The sequence below is a fragment of the Ictalurus furcatus genome, chromosome 12, assembly GCF_023375685.1.
Source record: "Ictalurus furcatus strain D&B chromosome 12, Billie_1.0, whole genome shotgun sequence".
NCBI classification, from domain to species: domain Eukaryota; kingdom Metazoa; phylum Chordata; class Actinopteri; order Siluriformes; family Ictaluridae; genus Ictalurus; species Ictalurus furcatus.
Genome location: NC_071266.1, coordinates 26,048,886 through 26,066,786, shown reverse-complemented (window position 1 = coordinate 26,066,786; position 17,901 = coordinate 26,048,886). Strand labels below are relative to the sequence as shown.

At 39.8% G+C, this 17,901-nt stretch overlaps 2 protein-coding genes across 2 annotated transcripts in view; both read left to right on the top strand.

Moving 5' to 3' along the window:
- Nucleotides 1-17,901, top strand: part of LOC128615528 (NACHT, LRR and PYD domains-containing protein 12-like) — a 298,796-nt gene that overhangs the window by 86,625 nt on the left and 194,270 nt on the right. The gene's annotated exons all lie outside the window — the stretch shown is intronic.
- Nucleotides 1,728-16,828, top strand: LOC128615534 (NLR family CARD domain-containing protein 3-like). The gene is made up of 6 exons (XM_053637708.1): nt 1,728-1,919; nt 5,867-6,009; nt 6,889-7,005; nt 7,408-7,524; nt 14,253-14,306; nt 14,547-16,828. Exons 2-6 carry the CDS (start codon nt 5,957-5,959, stop codon nt 16,399-16,401), a joined length of 2,196 nt encoding a protein of 731 aa, XP_053493683.1. The 5' UTR covers nt 1,728-1,919; nt 5,867-5,956; the 3' UTR covers nt 16,402-16,828.

The following is a 17,901-nucleotide window of genomic DNA, read 5'->3' as shown; positions in this document are numbered from 1 at the left end:
CGGCTCGTCTTCTTTCTGTTAACGCGCGTGACGAAACCACGCGAAGGCGAAGGACGTCACGAATGAAGTTTTGAACACTGATTTTTTTATGGACGTATTCAACAATTGATTTGATTTATGTTCGTTTTTAACCAAGAAAAGTTCCTTACTGCAGCTTTAAACCACATGTTTAATTGTATATGTCATGTTTACCGGACGATTGTGTTTTTATTTATTGATGTCATCGTGCAATACAGGTGTGTTTAATTGCTGTGTGTGTTTTATTGCTTTAGTGTTTTATTTCTCTTCGGGTTGCAGTCCTGGTTTGTTATTACTAATGTTATTACTAATGTTATTACATACAATCAAACTGTAATAACCTAATAGTAATATTGTGGGCCTTCACACTCACATACAGAGCAACCGTGTGTGTGTGTGTGTGTGTGTGTGTGCGCGCGCGTCGCTGCATTCTGACTGTATACAGTGCGTATGAGTTTAAAACACAAGCCATAAAATGTTATTATTTGTCCTGATCACTGAGACTGAATTAGTGAGTGTAAAAAAGAGCTGTGATTTAAATTTGAGACTGCCCGTGTGTGTGTGTGTGTGTGTGTGTGTTTGTGTGTCCTGTACAGTATGTGCTTGTGCCATGCAACAGTATGTACAGTATGTGGTTCCAACATGTGATCTCTCCAGCTGCATGCAGAAATAAAGAGTCTCTTTTACAGCAAAGTGAAGTGAGTTCATTTTATTGAACACTATTTTTTTTTCTATTTAAAATGAATCTAAGTGATCCGACTCATGGTCGGTTCGTTTTCTGAACGGCACATCACTCACAGTGAATCAGTTCTAACCGAAAGCAGCGACTATATCTGCAGCAGTTTTCTGTGAATAGTAACACAATGTGCCTTGTTTACTACGCTGACTACATTTACAGTAGCACTTGTTTCTGGGAGTGATGGAGAGACGGCATTAATCAGTTTTCCTCTTCACTTTTGGAGGAAAAGGGGATTGCCCCCATAACATGGAATACATTTATAGTATGTATGCATTAATATTTCTTTTGCTTCTGTGGTTAACAGAAGATAACATTAGGATGTGATTCATTTTAAGACATTCACATAAGCATGCACAACAAGTGAACATCAATGAACGCAAGCAACTGCTCAATTTAACCCACGAAAGAAGTTTGGTCAATAGTGCAAAATAAACAAGGCAAACAATGGCATTTTATTATAAAACATTTTATTATATAATATATCCAGGGAGAGAGAAGATAACTTGAATGGGCGGTCTTCATAGAAACTCATTCCACCTCCTACAGGGAGAGAAAGATGACAAAGCAGGCCACTTCTGTGCAATTCCTGGAAAGTGATTATTCTGAAATTAATGAGTGAAAATGATCAATAAAACGATGGTGCCTATAAAAATACTGTACCATATTATATATTCCTCTCCTTCTTCTTATTATTATATTATATAATCACTTCCGCATTCTCCGATTCCTATAGAATTCTAGTTTATTCCTATAGAATTCTAGTTTATTCCTATAGAATTCTAGTTTATTCCTATAGAATTTTAGTTTATTCCTATAGAATTCTAGTCTAGGGAGTGTCGTTGTTTTTCACTTCGCGCTTATTATTATTATTATTATTATTATTATTATTATTATTATTATTATTATATAATCACTTCCGCATTCTCCCCTTGTTTTTCCAAAAGCTGCAGTTTCATGTAAATGAGGGGGCGGGCTTTAGCGTCACCATTGGTCCACTACAGCTCCTCCTCTAGCCAATAGTAGTGCATCAGTTTATCGGAAAGTGAAAGTGTTTCTCTCTCAGCCTCGACTCCATTTTGTCTCTGTTGGAAAAGCAGAAAAACCTCAACACCAGGCAGAAACGGTGATATTAATGTCACACAACATGGACTGCTGAATAAAAGTAAGTTATTTCTTTAACAGAAACGACTTTATATTTTATTTTACTGGTGTAAAAACAGCAGTAAGAAAATGCGTCACTTCCCCGGAACTGAAGTCATCTTCCCTGTAAAGCTGCTGTTTATCAGCTGTGTGTTATATATTTTATATATAAGTTTCTCTCTTCGATGAACATTCAGTGTTTGGGGGATTTAGATTTATTAGTGTGGAACAAACATCATATGTTTTAAGATCTGTCTTCTACGGAAGTCCAGAAAAGGCCATGATGATGTATAATAATCCCCCGTCGTTGTGTTTGTACAAACAGTACTTCCGGTTTAATTTCTCTCTGCAGCAGGGCAGTGGTTCAGACAGAACACCTTCACAATGGAGCGGTTCAGAGAGGTTTATTTTCAGCTTGGACTCGAGTATAAAGAAATAAAGTCAGTGGTTAGTTGAAGGTTTTCACACTGCGGTTAAGCAGCAGCTCTTCCTGGAATCTCGCTTCATCTAGATGCACATAAACAGCAGCAGAAAAAGCTCCTTCACTTTTATACTAAACCATCATTTTAAATACATAAGGAACACAACAAACACAACAATTGACAGTATTTATCGGAAAAACGTCTTTATAACCCTTTACATTTAAATAATGGCAAAATCAATCAAGTTTATAGAGACACTATAAAGTAGTAAACCAAATAAACACATTTACTAAAACATCTTTTAAGAAACTATATTATTATTGTTGTTGTTATAAATGTAACCATAAATATATTTTTTAAACATGTAGATTGAAAACAGTTCATTTCACAGAGGAAGTCCGACACCAAAATGTTAATATTTTATTTCGTGTTAAGACTGAAGTAAAAGAGGTGATCAAACCCTCTCAGATCAGTTCATAGGGACCTACTATAAGCTCACAATAAAGATCAATTCATTTTACTGGAGAAAATTTTTCATAACTTTTTTGAAAGAAGACAAAGTTTCTCGGGGGAATGGAAAAGCATCAAAATATAAATTTTCCTCCAATCTCATATTATTTTTCAGCACCATGTCCCCTTAGGGGCTCCGCAGGATAGTGTTCCTGTAGCTCAGTACTATCCTGTAGACGTAACTGTAATAAAATGATTAATTAGATAGTAAATATGATCATTTTTTGGCCATATAGTTTTAATGATAATTAAACGTGACACGGTAATACTAACCGGGAATTTTATCATGAAACCGGTAACCGTTTCATCCCTAATAGCGATCCATCCAGCTATCATCATATTGATAATCATTCATGCAGTAAGACTCTTCAGAATGAATTGTGATGATAAATGATAATAAATCACTGGTTTAGTAACAGAGGGTTGTGACGTTACTGTTGTGACTTGAAGCCACTGATTCCAACATTACTTCAAGAGGATGAAATACTCATTTTACTGAAAGATTTAGATAGAAGTCATATTGCTATCTTGTAAATAAGATTTGTCTATGAACTATGAATGACTGGTGTGGTGTGAGAGATGCGTTTCCAAAGCAACGGCACAAACGGAGCTCTTTATTGTTATTATGGGATGTGTAAAAATATTAGACACTCTAGGTCAGGGGTGCCCAATACGTCGATCGCAAAGGAAGTGCAGGTAGATCGCCATTCAAAAAAAAAAAAAAAGATGTTAGCGTTGATGTAGAGGGCAGCCAGTCTGAGATCTCGTCTTTTCTCTCACCACGCGTGTGCGATCAAACGCGCCAGCGCTAAAGGCTAGCGAGCGAAATCGTAGGGAGAGGGTATTTTTCATCTTTTAAAGACTCCATTGACAAAATCCAGCTCCCAGTGTGCAAATTGATATCAGTCACCACGGACGGTGCGCCCGCAATGGTTGGCAGCGCAAATGGATTCATTGCCAAGTGAAGGGAAGACGATGCTTTCCCTGACTTCCTTAACTACCAGTGCATAATACACCAACAAGCCTTATGCGCAAAAATACTAAACATGAAAGAGATCATGGATGTGGCAACAAAGCTCGCCTGTTCTATACGTGCTACATCACTTCAAAGACGGCTGTTCGTGCGCATCTGGAGAAGGCAGACTGCGACCACTCTGAGCTCCTGCTACACTCTGACGTGAGATGGCTTAGTAGGGGTAAATTCCTGCAGAGATTTCGAGAGCTCTGTCCGGAGATAAGGGAGTTTCTTTTTGCTGTTAAACATGCAGAATACTCCCAGCTCAATGATGATCAGTGGCTGCTGGACTTGGAATTTTTAACCGATCTGACCGACATGTTAAATGAGCTTAATTTGGAGCTGCAAGGAAAAGACAAAACCGTGGTCAATATGATCAGCTCAGTTCATGCCTTTAAACGGAAAATGCAACTTCTGTCCTCAAAGCTGCAGCGCCATGATTCTGGGAACTTCCAAAATCAGCAGGCGACGTTCAGGTCGACACGTTTATTGTTGCGCTAATGGACTTAAATTGCATTATAACTGTTATTAAAAAGGTCCTTAAAAAATAAAAGGATAATTTGCCTCGCACTTCCCACATAATGACCTAATCGGTCTGTCCATTTAGCTAATTAGCATTGCCCACACGTGATTGGTGGCTAGCAGAATCCTTTTCAGAGCTGGAGACCTGGCGGAAGGCTTGTGCGCAGTTGAACATTGCACACTACACGGAGCAGATTGACAGCTGTCGGTCAGAGTTTGACAGACGCTTTCAAGACTTTGCTTTACTGGAGCCAGTCGCTACATTCATGTGCTACCCGTTCAGGGACAATGTTGAGGTCGATTCACTCGCATCGGAAATTGCACCGCTGTTTCACCTGAACTCGTCTGAAGTGGAGGATGAGATTTTGAAACTACAGACTGACATTCAGCTGAAGTCCAGGGCTCATGGACAGTTCTGGAACTTCCTCACAGGGGAAAAGTACCCAAACAGGAGGAAATGTACAACCTCCTTGACTGCATTATTTGGCTCTACTTATTTATGTGAGTCAGCCTTTTCCCACATGAAGATTATTAAGTCCAAATACCGTTCCACAATGACTGATCATCATTTGGAGGCCTGCTTGAGGCTGGCTACCAGCAGCTACTGTCCGGACAGTGCAACCCTGGCTGATTCTATTCAGTGCAAAGTAATGACCAAAAATGTACTGAATTGTAGTGTGCCATGAGGGCTCCTGCAGTTATCCAAGGTACATGAACATTATTGTGTGTGTGTGTGTGTGTGTATATGTATATATATATGTGTGTGTGTGTTTAGCATTTTTTGTGTAGGTAGATCTCTTTGACTGGTCCTGTTAAAAGTAGCTCGCAAGTCAAAAATGTGTGGGCACCCCTGCTCTAGGTGATTCATGTGAAACACTGGTTATTATTGGTTTGTCCGTGTGTGTGTCAGTGAGAACATGAGAACTAGTGGATAAAGTCTGGTTCATAAAACAAGATGACGTGTCTAAGTATTTTCAGCACAGCGAACAAAATATATTTAGTATGATGGTACGTGTGATCCCTCTGTAAATACAGATCATGGATCGTTCACGCTCTAAAACAGTCATATGGAACACCCTTACTTTAGACTCACAGAAATCATCTCTGTTTAGTACAACTGATTTCAGACTTACTGACTTCTGGCTCAGAATTTACAGTACATTTATTTAAACTAAAACCCATGTAATGCTGTTAAAGAGAAAGTGTATTAGACTTAAAGTAGCACTTCTATTAACTACAAATCATTTTAGCTGCCTTCTGGTTCAGACTTTTTATTTAAAGTGTCACACTTACACTTCAAACTGTGTCTCCTCCCTTCCAGCAGAGGTCTCCCTCCCCTGATTATTGAACTGTTCACCTCACCTCTACACACACACAAACACACACACACACACACACACACAACACTTTGTTTTATCAAAGGAGCAACATTTTCTTTAGTTGAGAGATGTGAAAGATTTTTCCCCAATTGTAACTGTGTGTTTGTTTTGTGTTTTCTAGGAGTGTCAGTAATTCCAGCAGAAGAGATCAGCATCTTCAGGACTCAGCTGTGTGTCCATGAGCTGTCTGTGTTTACACTAATATTCAAACATGGAGACCCCTGACCTGGACACAGATAATGTGACCCCGCCCTCAAATAACCAGTAAGCTACCATGTCCTAGTATTTTAGTCATTAAATATTCATATCTGAAATATATAATGAGTTTATATGAAAATAATAACAAATATTTATACTGAGCATGAGAAGTTATCAGTCAACACTTGAAAAAACTACTAGATTCTGTTTATTGTAATAAAATGATGTCCTTATGAAAATGAACCATACAGTCGAACAGTAAAGAGACATGAGACGATACACTAAACACAGACAGGGCGTTATTTTGGTACTCAGTGTATATTATTTTGTATATTTCCTCATGACAAGCTATTAATTTGTGGTTACGCCACTGCCAGCACAAACACCACGTGCTTCTGAATCGTTTTAGACGTGAGTGAGACTTACATCAAGTGCAGCACACAGGTGTTTATTTAACCCTCATTTCAGACTGTGGTCAAGACAAACCGTGATAGAAACTCCAGTGCACTCATACAAAGGTTTATGGTAACGACCTTCAGACGGCTACACTTTGGATATCTGCTATGAATTCTGGACAGTGTGAAAATGTTACAGGAAACAATATGGAATGACACTTAAACTACTACTACTACTACTATTAATAATAATAATGAACATTAAGGAGTTCTAATAGGAAATAAAAATTATGAAAATAATATAATGTACATAAACACCAGACTATAAAATTTCATGAAACAGACACAAATATTCTACACTGATTCTAAAATGAATAGGAAGTACAAAGTAACATTACTGTATAAACGTTAAGAGTGGTAGAGGTCATAACGAATATTAAACAGAAATATCACGATATACGATATGATACAAATTCTCTCACTGTATTTTATATCCTGATTATTGAGACAGTGAAATTGTGTCTCATGTCCTCTCTGTAATGTTGTACAGTAAACTCAAGAGAAAGAGATCAGACTCCCCAGAACCCAGCTGTGTCTCCATGAAGAGTGATGTGTCTATGCAGCTTCCTCGGAACTTTAGAAATAAAGACTCCTCGTCTGTACACAGGTAACATCCCATAATTCTCATAGATAAAGTCACTGCAGAGAGAAAGGCCGTGTTACACATTCTTTTATCCAGTCCAGGGTCATTAGCAGCATTCTGATATTTATCGGTGTATTCTATACTTTAATTAGACTCTAATGCTGCTACAATACTTTCACTAAATATTTTAGAGTAATAAATATCAATAAATGTGCAGTTCAGTGTTTCACAGTGTCATATACGTAATATATGAAGTAAATGTATCTTGATGTGACAATAAAAGTAATAGTAATGACAAAATAATTAACACAACCAATAAAGACTGTAAATTCCACTGTTCATTATTAGAGCACATTAACTCAAATTAACAAGTCAGTCAATATCTGTAAATAGTGTCTATAAAGAACTTTCTATTATGTTGTACAGTAAACTCAAGAGAAAGAGATCAGACGCCCCAGAACCCAGCTGTGTCTCCATGAAGAGTGATGTGTCTATGCAGCTTCCTCGGAACTTTAGTGATAGAGACTCCTCGTCTGTACACAGGTAACATCCCTTAATTCTCATAGTTAAAGTCACAGTTAATGTCTGTGCTACACAATCATTAGCAGCTATTTTTTATTTATATTAGAGTAACTTGGTCTTTAGTGATACTACAGAACTTTCAGTGAATGCTTTAGATGAAATTTTCTAAACATTTATGAAGGTCAAAATGTCTTACAGGTAATGTCTTAAATGCTAAAGCAAGAAATGCTATATCTATAGGGAAAATTAGCTATTTAAATTAATTTATTCAATTCTCCACCATTGTATTTAAAGAAAATTTAGATAGTAAATTTAGTTACCTATATTCTCCACCGATACAAACAGGAAAGCCTCAACTCCCTAGGAATCTTAATTTGATTTAGGGGACTATTGCCCGAATCAAATAACAACAGCTAACCAATTTATTCATCCAGCAAAGGTTTTAGAGAGGCTGCTCACTGATTCTGAAAGTTATTACTAGCGTGGTAGTAGTTGAGGCAATATTTCTGAGCAGGGTAGCAGGGTCTGCAAGTTTAGGGACTAAGATCATGAGCAAATGAATCACAGACAACTTCACTTTAATATAGACGAGACTTCATTACATGATTCTACAACACGTAAACGAATCTAACTGCTACACAAAGACTGTTCTAACACACACACACACACACATGTGTATGACAGAGGAATAGACGTACAGTATAACAGATGCAAAGCAGAATGCTAGTGTTTCGGCAAATTATGGCTTCCAGAATAGACTCTGACCTGAGCGAACCATCACTGCATTAGGAGTGACCCAGAACTGATTGTAAGGTTAGCCTAGGTATGGATTCTACTGCACCAGCTTATTAAACATGGGAAAGATGTGTAGTTGCTTGCCGTAGTTAGTGAGAGACGAGGCGTGCGACATCGTTGGAGGTCAGGAGGCCTGGTCGAGACGATAATCGGCAATTGGATGGAGTCGCTCACAGTCGCAGGTTGGTTTCAGCTTAAAAGTTTCTAGGTTAAAATCAGCAGTATTACTTGAGAAAAGAAAGAAGCGGAGGTCTGAAAACCAGATGATGAAACGGACAGGAGTAACAAAATGAATCTTCCTCGCTGCCAGTAGTGATAAGCTGTGGAGGCTAAGTTTTAATCACTCTGATTTTATTGTCTGATTGGTTGTCCTGAAGGTCCTACATATAAGCAAAACAAACTAGAGGAAACAATATGTCATGACACTAAAACTACTACTACTATAAATAATAATAATAAAACACTGAGGTGTTCTAATAGGAAATAACAATTATTAAAATATGATTTACGTTTATTCATTTAGCAGACGCTTTTATACAAAGCCACTTACAAATGAGGAAATACAAGCAAAGCGATGTATCAAGCGGAGAACAGTACAAGTAGTGCTACTGTACAAGATTTCTAATGGCGTTCTAGTGAAGCAAAGTGCACAGAGTAGAGGTATAAGTGCCAGTGTAATTTTTTGTTAATAAGTGTTGGGGGGGGGGGGGGGGTTAGGTTAATGTTTAGTGAAGTGTTCACGGAAGAGGTGGGTCTTTAGCCGTTTATTGAAGATCGTGACAGGTTCTGTGGTCCGGATTGAGGTTGGAAGTTCATTCCACCGCTGTGGGACGGTCAGTTCGAGGGTTCTGGAAAGAGACCTCGTGCCATGCTGAGTAGGCACTACTAAGCGTCGGTCATTAATCGATCACAGATCGCGTGAGGGAGTGTAAACCTCAAGGAGAGCGTTGAAGGTGGGTACTGTGGAGGGAGATGAAGAGGGGTGTGACATGGGTTTTTTTTTTTGGGCTGGTTGAAGATGAGTCATGTTGCTGTGTTCTGAATCATATGAAAGGGTTTGATGGAACTGGCTGGGAGACCCAGGAGTAGTGTGTTGCAGTAGTCCAGTTTTACATAACAAGAGCCTGGACTAGTGTAGTCTGCTCAGTGGTGAGATAGGGTCTGTTTTTCTTGAAATGTTGTTGAAAGGCGGTCTGTCAATTCAAGTCGTCATCAAAAGTCACCCCAATGTTTCTGGCTGTCCTGGTTGGCTTGAATCTGATCATAGCTGTACGGTGAGGTTGTGGTTGATTAAGGGACAGGCAGTGATGACGAGAAGCTCAGTTTTTGCTAAGTTTTCCCCACATCCAGTTTGAGATGTCCGACAGGCAGTCAGAGATTCGTGCAGAGACGGATGGATCATCAGCTTGGAAGAACAAATAGAGCTGGGTGTCATCAGCATAGCAGTGATATGAGAAGCCACGAGACTCGATCACAGGCCCCAGAGATGTAGTATAAATAGAAAAGTGCAGCAGTTGACCCAGAACCGACCCCTGGGGAACCCCAGCTGTGAGTTGCTTAGTTTCAGAACCCCCCCCCCCCCCCCCCCCAATACCTTGAAGGATCTGCCTGTGAGATATGATTCCACCCAGCGCAGAGCTGTTTCGGTGATGCCCAGGCTGGAGAGAGTTGACAGGGGGATCTGATGATTCACAGGATCACAGTATCATGGCTACACAATAACTGTCGCTGGTTATATAGATATTGTAAGACCCAACAACAGGCACAAAAATTTAAGTGGGAAGTGTCTGTAACTCCATAAAGTATACAATAAAGGGATGCCATTTATAAAAAAAAAACTTGTCCGTACAACCTGCATCGTATACCTTATTTTCTCGAGTTTTAGAAAAAACATCACGTCCTTTAGCCACTGGGAGATAGATGGGTATTTAGCAGACTTCCAGTGCAACAGTAGGGAACGTCTTGCTATAAGGGATGTGAAAGCAATAACATCCTTTTGTATCGAGCTCAATGGAACTGAGTCATCAGGAATCCCAAATACAGCAATCAGTGGACAAGGCTTTAAATCTACCCTGAGAATAGTGGACATGATGGTAAAGAAACAAGACCAAAAACCATGGAGATCAGGGCAGAAGAAAAACATATGGCCAAGATGGCAGGGAGAGCCATGGCATTTATCACACCTGTCCTCTACATCCGGATACATCACAGAAAGTCTCGACTTGGACAGATGGACTCTGAGTAAAACTTTGATCTGTATAAGTCCAAGACGAGCACAAGAAGTGGTAGACTGTACCCTCCCTATAGCACGTTCCCAACACTCCTCACTTATCTGTACTCCTAACTCTGTTTCCCACGCATTCCTAATTTTGTTACTCGACTCACTACCTAGCACCAGAATAACATCTTAAATCCTAGAAATCATTCCTCTCTGATGCGGATTGTTTGAAAACAAGCTTTCCCAAGCCTGTTCAGGAGGTGCAGAGGGGAAATCAGGAAAACATCTAGAAACAAAATTCCGAAAAATTTTTTTCAAAATTTGAAAATACTGAAAAAAATGCATCACAGGGAGGTCATAAGTGGATGCCAGATTGTCAAAGCTATCAAACACACCATCGGCATTCAGATTTTTAACTTGTTTAATGCCCTTGTCATACCACACTGAAAATGTGGAGTCCAAACACGATGGAGGAAATAGATGGTTGTTGACTAAAGGACACAAAGAGTCCAAATTTAAAGCGCCGTCTAAATTGATACCAAGTCATAAGTGTGTTGAGGACGACTAGATTATCAGTATATAGGGAGAGTTTTGTAGGTAAAGAGGAATAAAGCAAAGCAGGTAAAGAGGATTCCCTACAAGAAGATAGTTCCAATTTAGACCAAGAAGATCCAGGAGATTTAACCCAGTAGCAAAGTTTATGAATGTGTGCAGCCCAGTGATAGAATTGAAAATTGGGTAATGCAAGTCCTCCACTAAGTCTACATTTCTGCAATAAATAGTTACTAACCCTTGGTGGCCTCCCTCCCCAAATAAATGTACTAATTATCTTATTCAATGAATCGAAGAATGATTTTGGCAGAGAAAGAGGCACTTGCTGGAACAAGAAAATAATCTTTGGTAATTTATTCATTTTTACGACATTGATCCTGCCAATTAGAGAAAGGGGTAAGTTACCCCAACTCCGAATGTTGGATTTAACCTTTGAGATAAGGGGAGTGAAGTTAGCTGATGAAAGATTAGATAAAGAACGTGTCACGTTGATACCTAGGTATTTAAACCCTGACTGACTAAATTGAAACAGTAGATCTGACTGTTGGAGAGAAAATGCTGCAGTATTGACAGGAAAACAGTCGCTTTTATCTAAATTTAATTTATAACCAGAGACAACACCGATGGACTCCAGAACACCCAAGACAGCTGGCATAGAGGCAACAGGATCGTTACATACAATAACAAATCATCAGCATTTAGCGACAATTTGTATTCTACACCGTATCGAACTATTCCTTTAAACCAGGGAGAAGATTTTAGTGCAGTAGACAGCGGCTCGATAGCGACAGCAAAAAGCAGAGGGGATAAAGCACAGCCTTGGCAACTCCCTCGTCCGAGAGCAAAATAATCCGAATAAATATCGTTTGTCTGAACCCTGGCATTAGGGGATGAGTAAAGGAGGCTAATCCAAGAAATAAACTTATCCCCATATCCGAACTTCCTCAAGACTGCAAACAAATACTCCCACTCAACCCTATCAAATGCTTTTTCAGCATCTAATGAAATCACGATCTCAGGGAGCACAGACGAATGCTTTGAATAAATTATGTTAAAGAGTGTACGGGTTTTGAAAAACAATTGACGTCCCTTTATAAAACCGTTCTGCTCTTCAGATATAATATAAGGGAGTACATTCTCTAAACGAGATGCCATTACTTTCACCCACACCTTTACATCTGCATTAAGCAGAGACAGCGGTCTATAAGAACCGCAGGAGGACGGATCCTTACCCTCCTTAAGAAGCAGAGCTATAGTGGCTTGTGTCAATGTTGGAGGCAAAGACCCACATTCCAAAGATTCGTTGAACATAGCCAAAAGCAGTGGAGCTAGTTTTCCAATAAACGTTTTAAAAAATTCAACTGGAACCCGTCCAGGCCAGGAGCTTTGTTAGATTGCATAGTTTTAACTGAAATTAAAATTTCTTCAAGAGAGAGTGGGGAGTCCAGTTGCATAGCAGTATTCGAATCAATAACAGGGTTACAAAGGTTTTGAAGAAATGCATTCACTTTAGTATTGTCTGTAGGAAATTCGGATTTATAAAGCGAAGAGTAAAACGATTTAAAAGTAGCATTAATTTCCATGGGATCTGTAGTGACGATATTATAAGTGTTTTTAATACTAGGTATGAGACGGGAAGTGGCCTGTCGCCGTAGCTGATGTGCCAGTAAACGACTCGGCTTGTCGCCATGTTCATAATATGAACCACGAGTACGTAACAACAAGCGTTCCGCCTCTTTAGTCGAAATAAGATTAAATTCTGCCTGTAAGTCAAGACGCTGTTTAAGAAGTTCTGGAGAGGGGTTCAGTGCACATCTCTGATCGAGGTTACTGATCGCAGATGTAAGTTCATTAACCCCAGCAGTGCGTTTTTCATTACAGTGAGCAGAATAAGAAATAATCTGCCCTCTGATATAGGATTTAAGTGTCTCTCATAACAATGAATAAGAGGTGGAGTCATTCTGATTGAAGAAAAGAAAGTCATCAATAGAAGTGGAAATGAACTCACAGAATTCACTGTCTGCTAAAAGAAGAGAATTAAATCTCCAAGGCGGTGGGCTATGTTTATAAATAGAAAGATGAATATCTAATTGTAGAAGCGCATGGTCAGAAATTACAATACCCAGATAGTCAGAAGAAACTACACAAGAATCAAGAGTGCGGTCTATAAAAACATCATCAATCCTCGAATAGGAACAATGCACCTGGGAGAAGAAAGAGAACTTTTTAAGAAAGGGGTTACGGGATCTCCAGGGATCAACGAGACCATTCTGACACATAAAATCGGAAAATGTTTTAGACATCGCAGATTGATTCAGAGTACGGGGATTAGACCGATCTAAGTTTGGGTCAGTTACACAGTTTAAATCTCCACCGAAAATCAACAGGTGAGTATTTAAGAAAGGGAGGTTGCTCAACAATCTATTAGCAAATTCCACATCATCAAAGTTTGGAGCGTATACATTTACCAACAACACCTGTCTTTGCATCAGAGTACCAGCAACTATAATATATCTACCGTTCACATCAGCGATAACGTTAGTGGAGGAAAACTGTATCCTTTTGTCAATTAAAATAGCGACCCCTCTTGCTTTTGAATTAAAGTTCGAGTGGAAGACTTGACTCACACAAGGCAGTGTAACCTTTGATGATCTTTAATACGTAGGTGCGTCTCCTGTAGAAATACTATATTGGAGTTTAAACGTTTCAAATGTGTAAAACCTTAGATCTCTTGACAGGATTACCCATACCTCTGACGTTCCAACTAATAAATCTTAAAGGCCTGTCTGTCCCAGCTGTGCTGGCATCCATATTACTACTAACCATTTAAAGAAAGTAAACCATAGGAATATGAATAGCCAATTAGAGCCGAAGCTTGAGTGCGGCGAAGTCAGGGATACCGCTCGGCAACGCGGATGCGGATTCAGGGGGAGAAGGGGGCTCGCTCGCGGCGTGCATCCTAGGCCTCAGTCGTGTCTGAATGCTACCACGGGAAAAGAAGTACAATAAGTCAAAATATATTATATGACCAAAAAGCGCTAATTAATTACAATTTTAATCGAAATCAGCAGGAGCCTCCAACTTCGCGTCTTACTCCATCAAACTCCGAATTCGAACCCCCACTACAATTGTTTTTAAAGTGATAAAAGTTATTGTCTTTAACAGCTACAGTTTTTATTCCCAGTGTTCTACAGAAGTCAGGAGACAGAAGAGAAAAGGACATCATCACAGCTACAGGGTAAGATCAAAACCAACAACATGACTGTGACACTGATGCACTGGTATTATAAACATCTCTGCTGTTATTTCCTGCAGAGTGATTAGATTATAGAACACATACTGTAGAATACGGCAAATACACAGTGAGAACATCATAAAGAATGGTTATCTGTGGTAACAGTCAGAAAAAAGTGTGATCTTAAACTCTAATAATTAGACCCCATGTCTCACCATGTCTTCCTTCTTCACCCTGTCACAGACACGACCCGGAACCTGCTGCTGTAAATGACTTCCAGAAAAAGTTCAAATTAAATCTGGTGAAGAAGTTTCAGTGTTTAAATGGAGTGATGATAAACCGGGAAAACCGAACACTCCTGAATGAGATCTACACAGAGCTCTACATCACAGAGGGAGACGGTGGAGACGTCAATAAAGAACATGAGGTGAGACAGATCGAGGCAGCATCCAGGAGAACAACAACAGAGGAAACACCGATCAAATGCAATGACATCTTTAAGCCCTTATCTGATCAAGACAAACCCATCAGAACTGTGCTGACAAAGGGAGTCGCTGGCATCGGAAAAACAGTTTCTGTGCAGAAGTTCATTCTGGACTGGGCTGAAGGGAAAGTAAATCAGGACGTCCAGCTCATGTTTCCACTTCCTTTCAGAGAGCTGAATTTGATGAAGGACCAGAAACTGAGTCTGATGGATCTCCTTCATGTCTGTTTTAAGGAGACAAAAGAAACAGAAATGTCCAGTTTGGAAAAGGTTCTGTTCATTTTTGACGGATTGGACGAGTATCGTTTTCCTCTGGATTTCCAGAACACAGAGAGAGTGTGTGATGTAACTGAATCAGCATCAGTGCATGTGCTGCTGATAAACCTGATCAAAGGGAATCTGCTTCCCTCTGCTCTCATCTGGATCACCTCCCGACCAGCAGCAGCTGATCAAATCCCCTCTGAGTGTGTCCATCGAGTCACAGAGGTACGAGGGTTCAATGACCCACAGAAGGAGGAGTACTTCAGGAAGAGGATCGGTGATCAGAGCCTGGCCAATAACATCATCACACACCTGAAGTCATTAAGAAGCCTCTACATCATGTGCCACATCCCAGTCTTCTGCTGGATTTCAGCCACTGTTCTAGAGAGAATGTTGGGTGAAGAAGAGAGTGGAGAGATGCCCAAGACTCTGACTCAAATGTACACACACTTCATCATTCAGACAAACATCATAAGAGAAAAGTACTCAAAGAAGCAGGAGAGTGATGAAGAAATGCTTCTCAAACTGGGACGACTGGCTTTTCAGCAGCTGATGAAGGGCAACCTGATCTTCTATGAGGAAGACCTGAGAGAGTGTGGCATTGATGTGAGAGAAGCAGCAGTGTACTTAGGTGTGTGTACTCAGATCTTCAGAGAAGAGTTTGGACTTCACCAGAGTAAAGTGTACTGCTTTGTTCATCTGAGCATTCAGGAGCATCTCGCAGCTCTGTATGTGCACCTGACATTCATGAAAGAAAAGAGAAATGTTCTTGTACAGAGTTGGCTTTCTGAACCAGAGATTTTATCTGACGAAGAGGATGAATCGGAGATGTTCTCTGAATCTGAGATGTTCCATCACCAGTGGATTGAAGAAATTACAGTCTCAGATGTCCACAAGAGTGCTGTAGATCAGGCCTTAAAGAGTGAGACTGGACATCTGGATCTTTTCCTCCGTTTTCTTCTGGGTCTCTCACTAGAGTCCAATCAGAAACTCTTACATGCCTTAGTAACACATGCAGGAAGTAGCTCCCAGACAGGAAAGGGGGACACGGTACAGTACATCAAGGAGATGATCAGTGAAGATCCCCCTACAGAGAAATCCATAAATCTGTTCCACTGTCTGAATGAACTGGGGGACAATTCTCTAGTGGCGGAAATCCAACGCTACCTGAAATCTGGAACACAAAGTGAACTCTCTTCTTCACAGTGGTCTGCTCTGGTGTTTGTCTTACTGACATCAGCAGAGGAGCTGGAGGAATTTGACCTGAGTAAATATATCTCTACAGATAAAATAAGAGATAGGATTCTTGTGAAGGTGATGCCTGTGATTGCAGCATCCAGAAAAGCAATGTAAGTAAAGCTGAATAGAACTGTTCTACTGTTACAGTGTTAAGAGAACAAATCAAATGTCTTAGCTGTTCAGATCAATCTAACTCTTCATGACACTTTAGACTCTTTCTTTTCTCCTATTAATAACATTTTAGATCAGATTCTTGCTTTCCCATTTGGTGTCCCGGATCTTATACTCCATGTTTATACAATGTGTGTGTGATGATGTTCGCAGCTGAAAACTCCCACCAAGCCGAATCTGAACAGCTCTGACTGTGTGGGACTTTTGTCTAACGGATGTTTGTGCTTTTGAAACTGAGAAGTTGCAGTGAAAGCTTTGAGGACTTGTTTGATAATTTGCATTACTGTTAGTTCATTATGTATTATTTCCTTCAGTATCAGGTGTGATACAATTCAATACAGTGGTTGGTCAGCTCTGGACTCAGTGCTCAGCTCAGAAACCTCCAATCTGAGAGACCTGCATCTGACTGTGGATACACTGAATCTGACTGGGAGTTATCTAGGAGCCTCAGGAGTGAAGCGTCTCTCTGCTCTACTGGAGAATCCTCAGTGTAAAGTAAAAAATCTGAGGTAAGATCATCTCTCTGAGAGACACAGTACTCACTAAAAGCTGCAGTTAATAGTTGTGTACAGTTCTGTTTTTTCAGTTAAATCAGTACAACATACAGAACAAATATATTAGTCATTAAACATATCACTTGTGCAGTAAAGTAATAATTAAATGCACTTAGATATGTGTATAAAAATACATCTAATCAGAGATTTAAAAAACCCTGACTCGTTACTTTTAACATAAACCAGCAGTAATTTTACACCATAATTGTTCAGTATTAATAATTAGGGATGCACCGAATGTTCGGCAACCGAAATTATTCGGCTGAAAATAGCAAAAAAAAAGCATTTTCGGTGTTCGGCCGAATAAGTGAAAATGCCGAATAAATTTGACCGAACAGTGACGTGTTTGATGACACAACCAGAGTGAGACCTGCGAATGTCACGACCTCGATGAGGGGATGCGCACATGCACGAGCTACATGCACGACGCACGAGCTCTTCGGATGTTTACTTTTTTGTTTCTGTTCCGGAGAATTCTGTCACGTCGCGAGACGTAAGGGAGTAGAGTACGGAAGCAGGTAAAGACATATTTATTCAAGGACAGGCAGACACATCCAAATCATAATCCAAAAAGCTCAAGACAGGCAAAGGGACTAAATGAACTAATCTATAGTTTAAACTAACTAAATCTATCAAGGAACAGAACATTAACAACGTATCTAACTCTACTATATCTACTATAATACTCGGCGAGGTGTACAGGGACGCGAGCGGTATATATCCCCAATATAATCAGCCCAATAGAACCATTTTCTGCACTCTTGTACGCAATGCACTTTTTAATGCACTTATTGTTGTAGTCTACAGAGTGTTCCATTCTTTCAGCAGTCAGTTATAGGCCTAACATTGGCTATTCAAGGGGCTCAAAGATGACCACATCAGAATATTT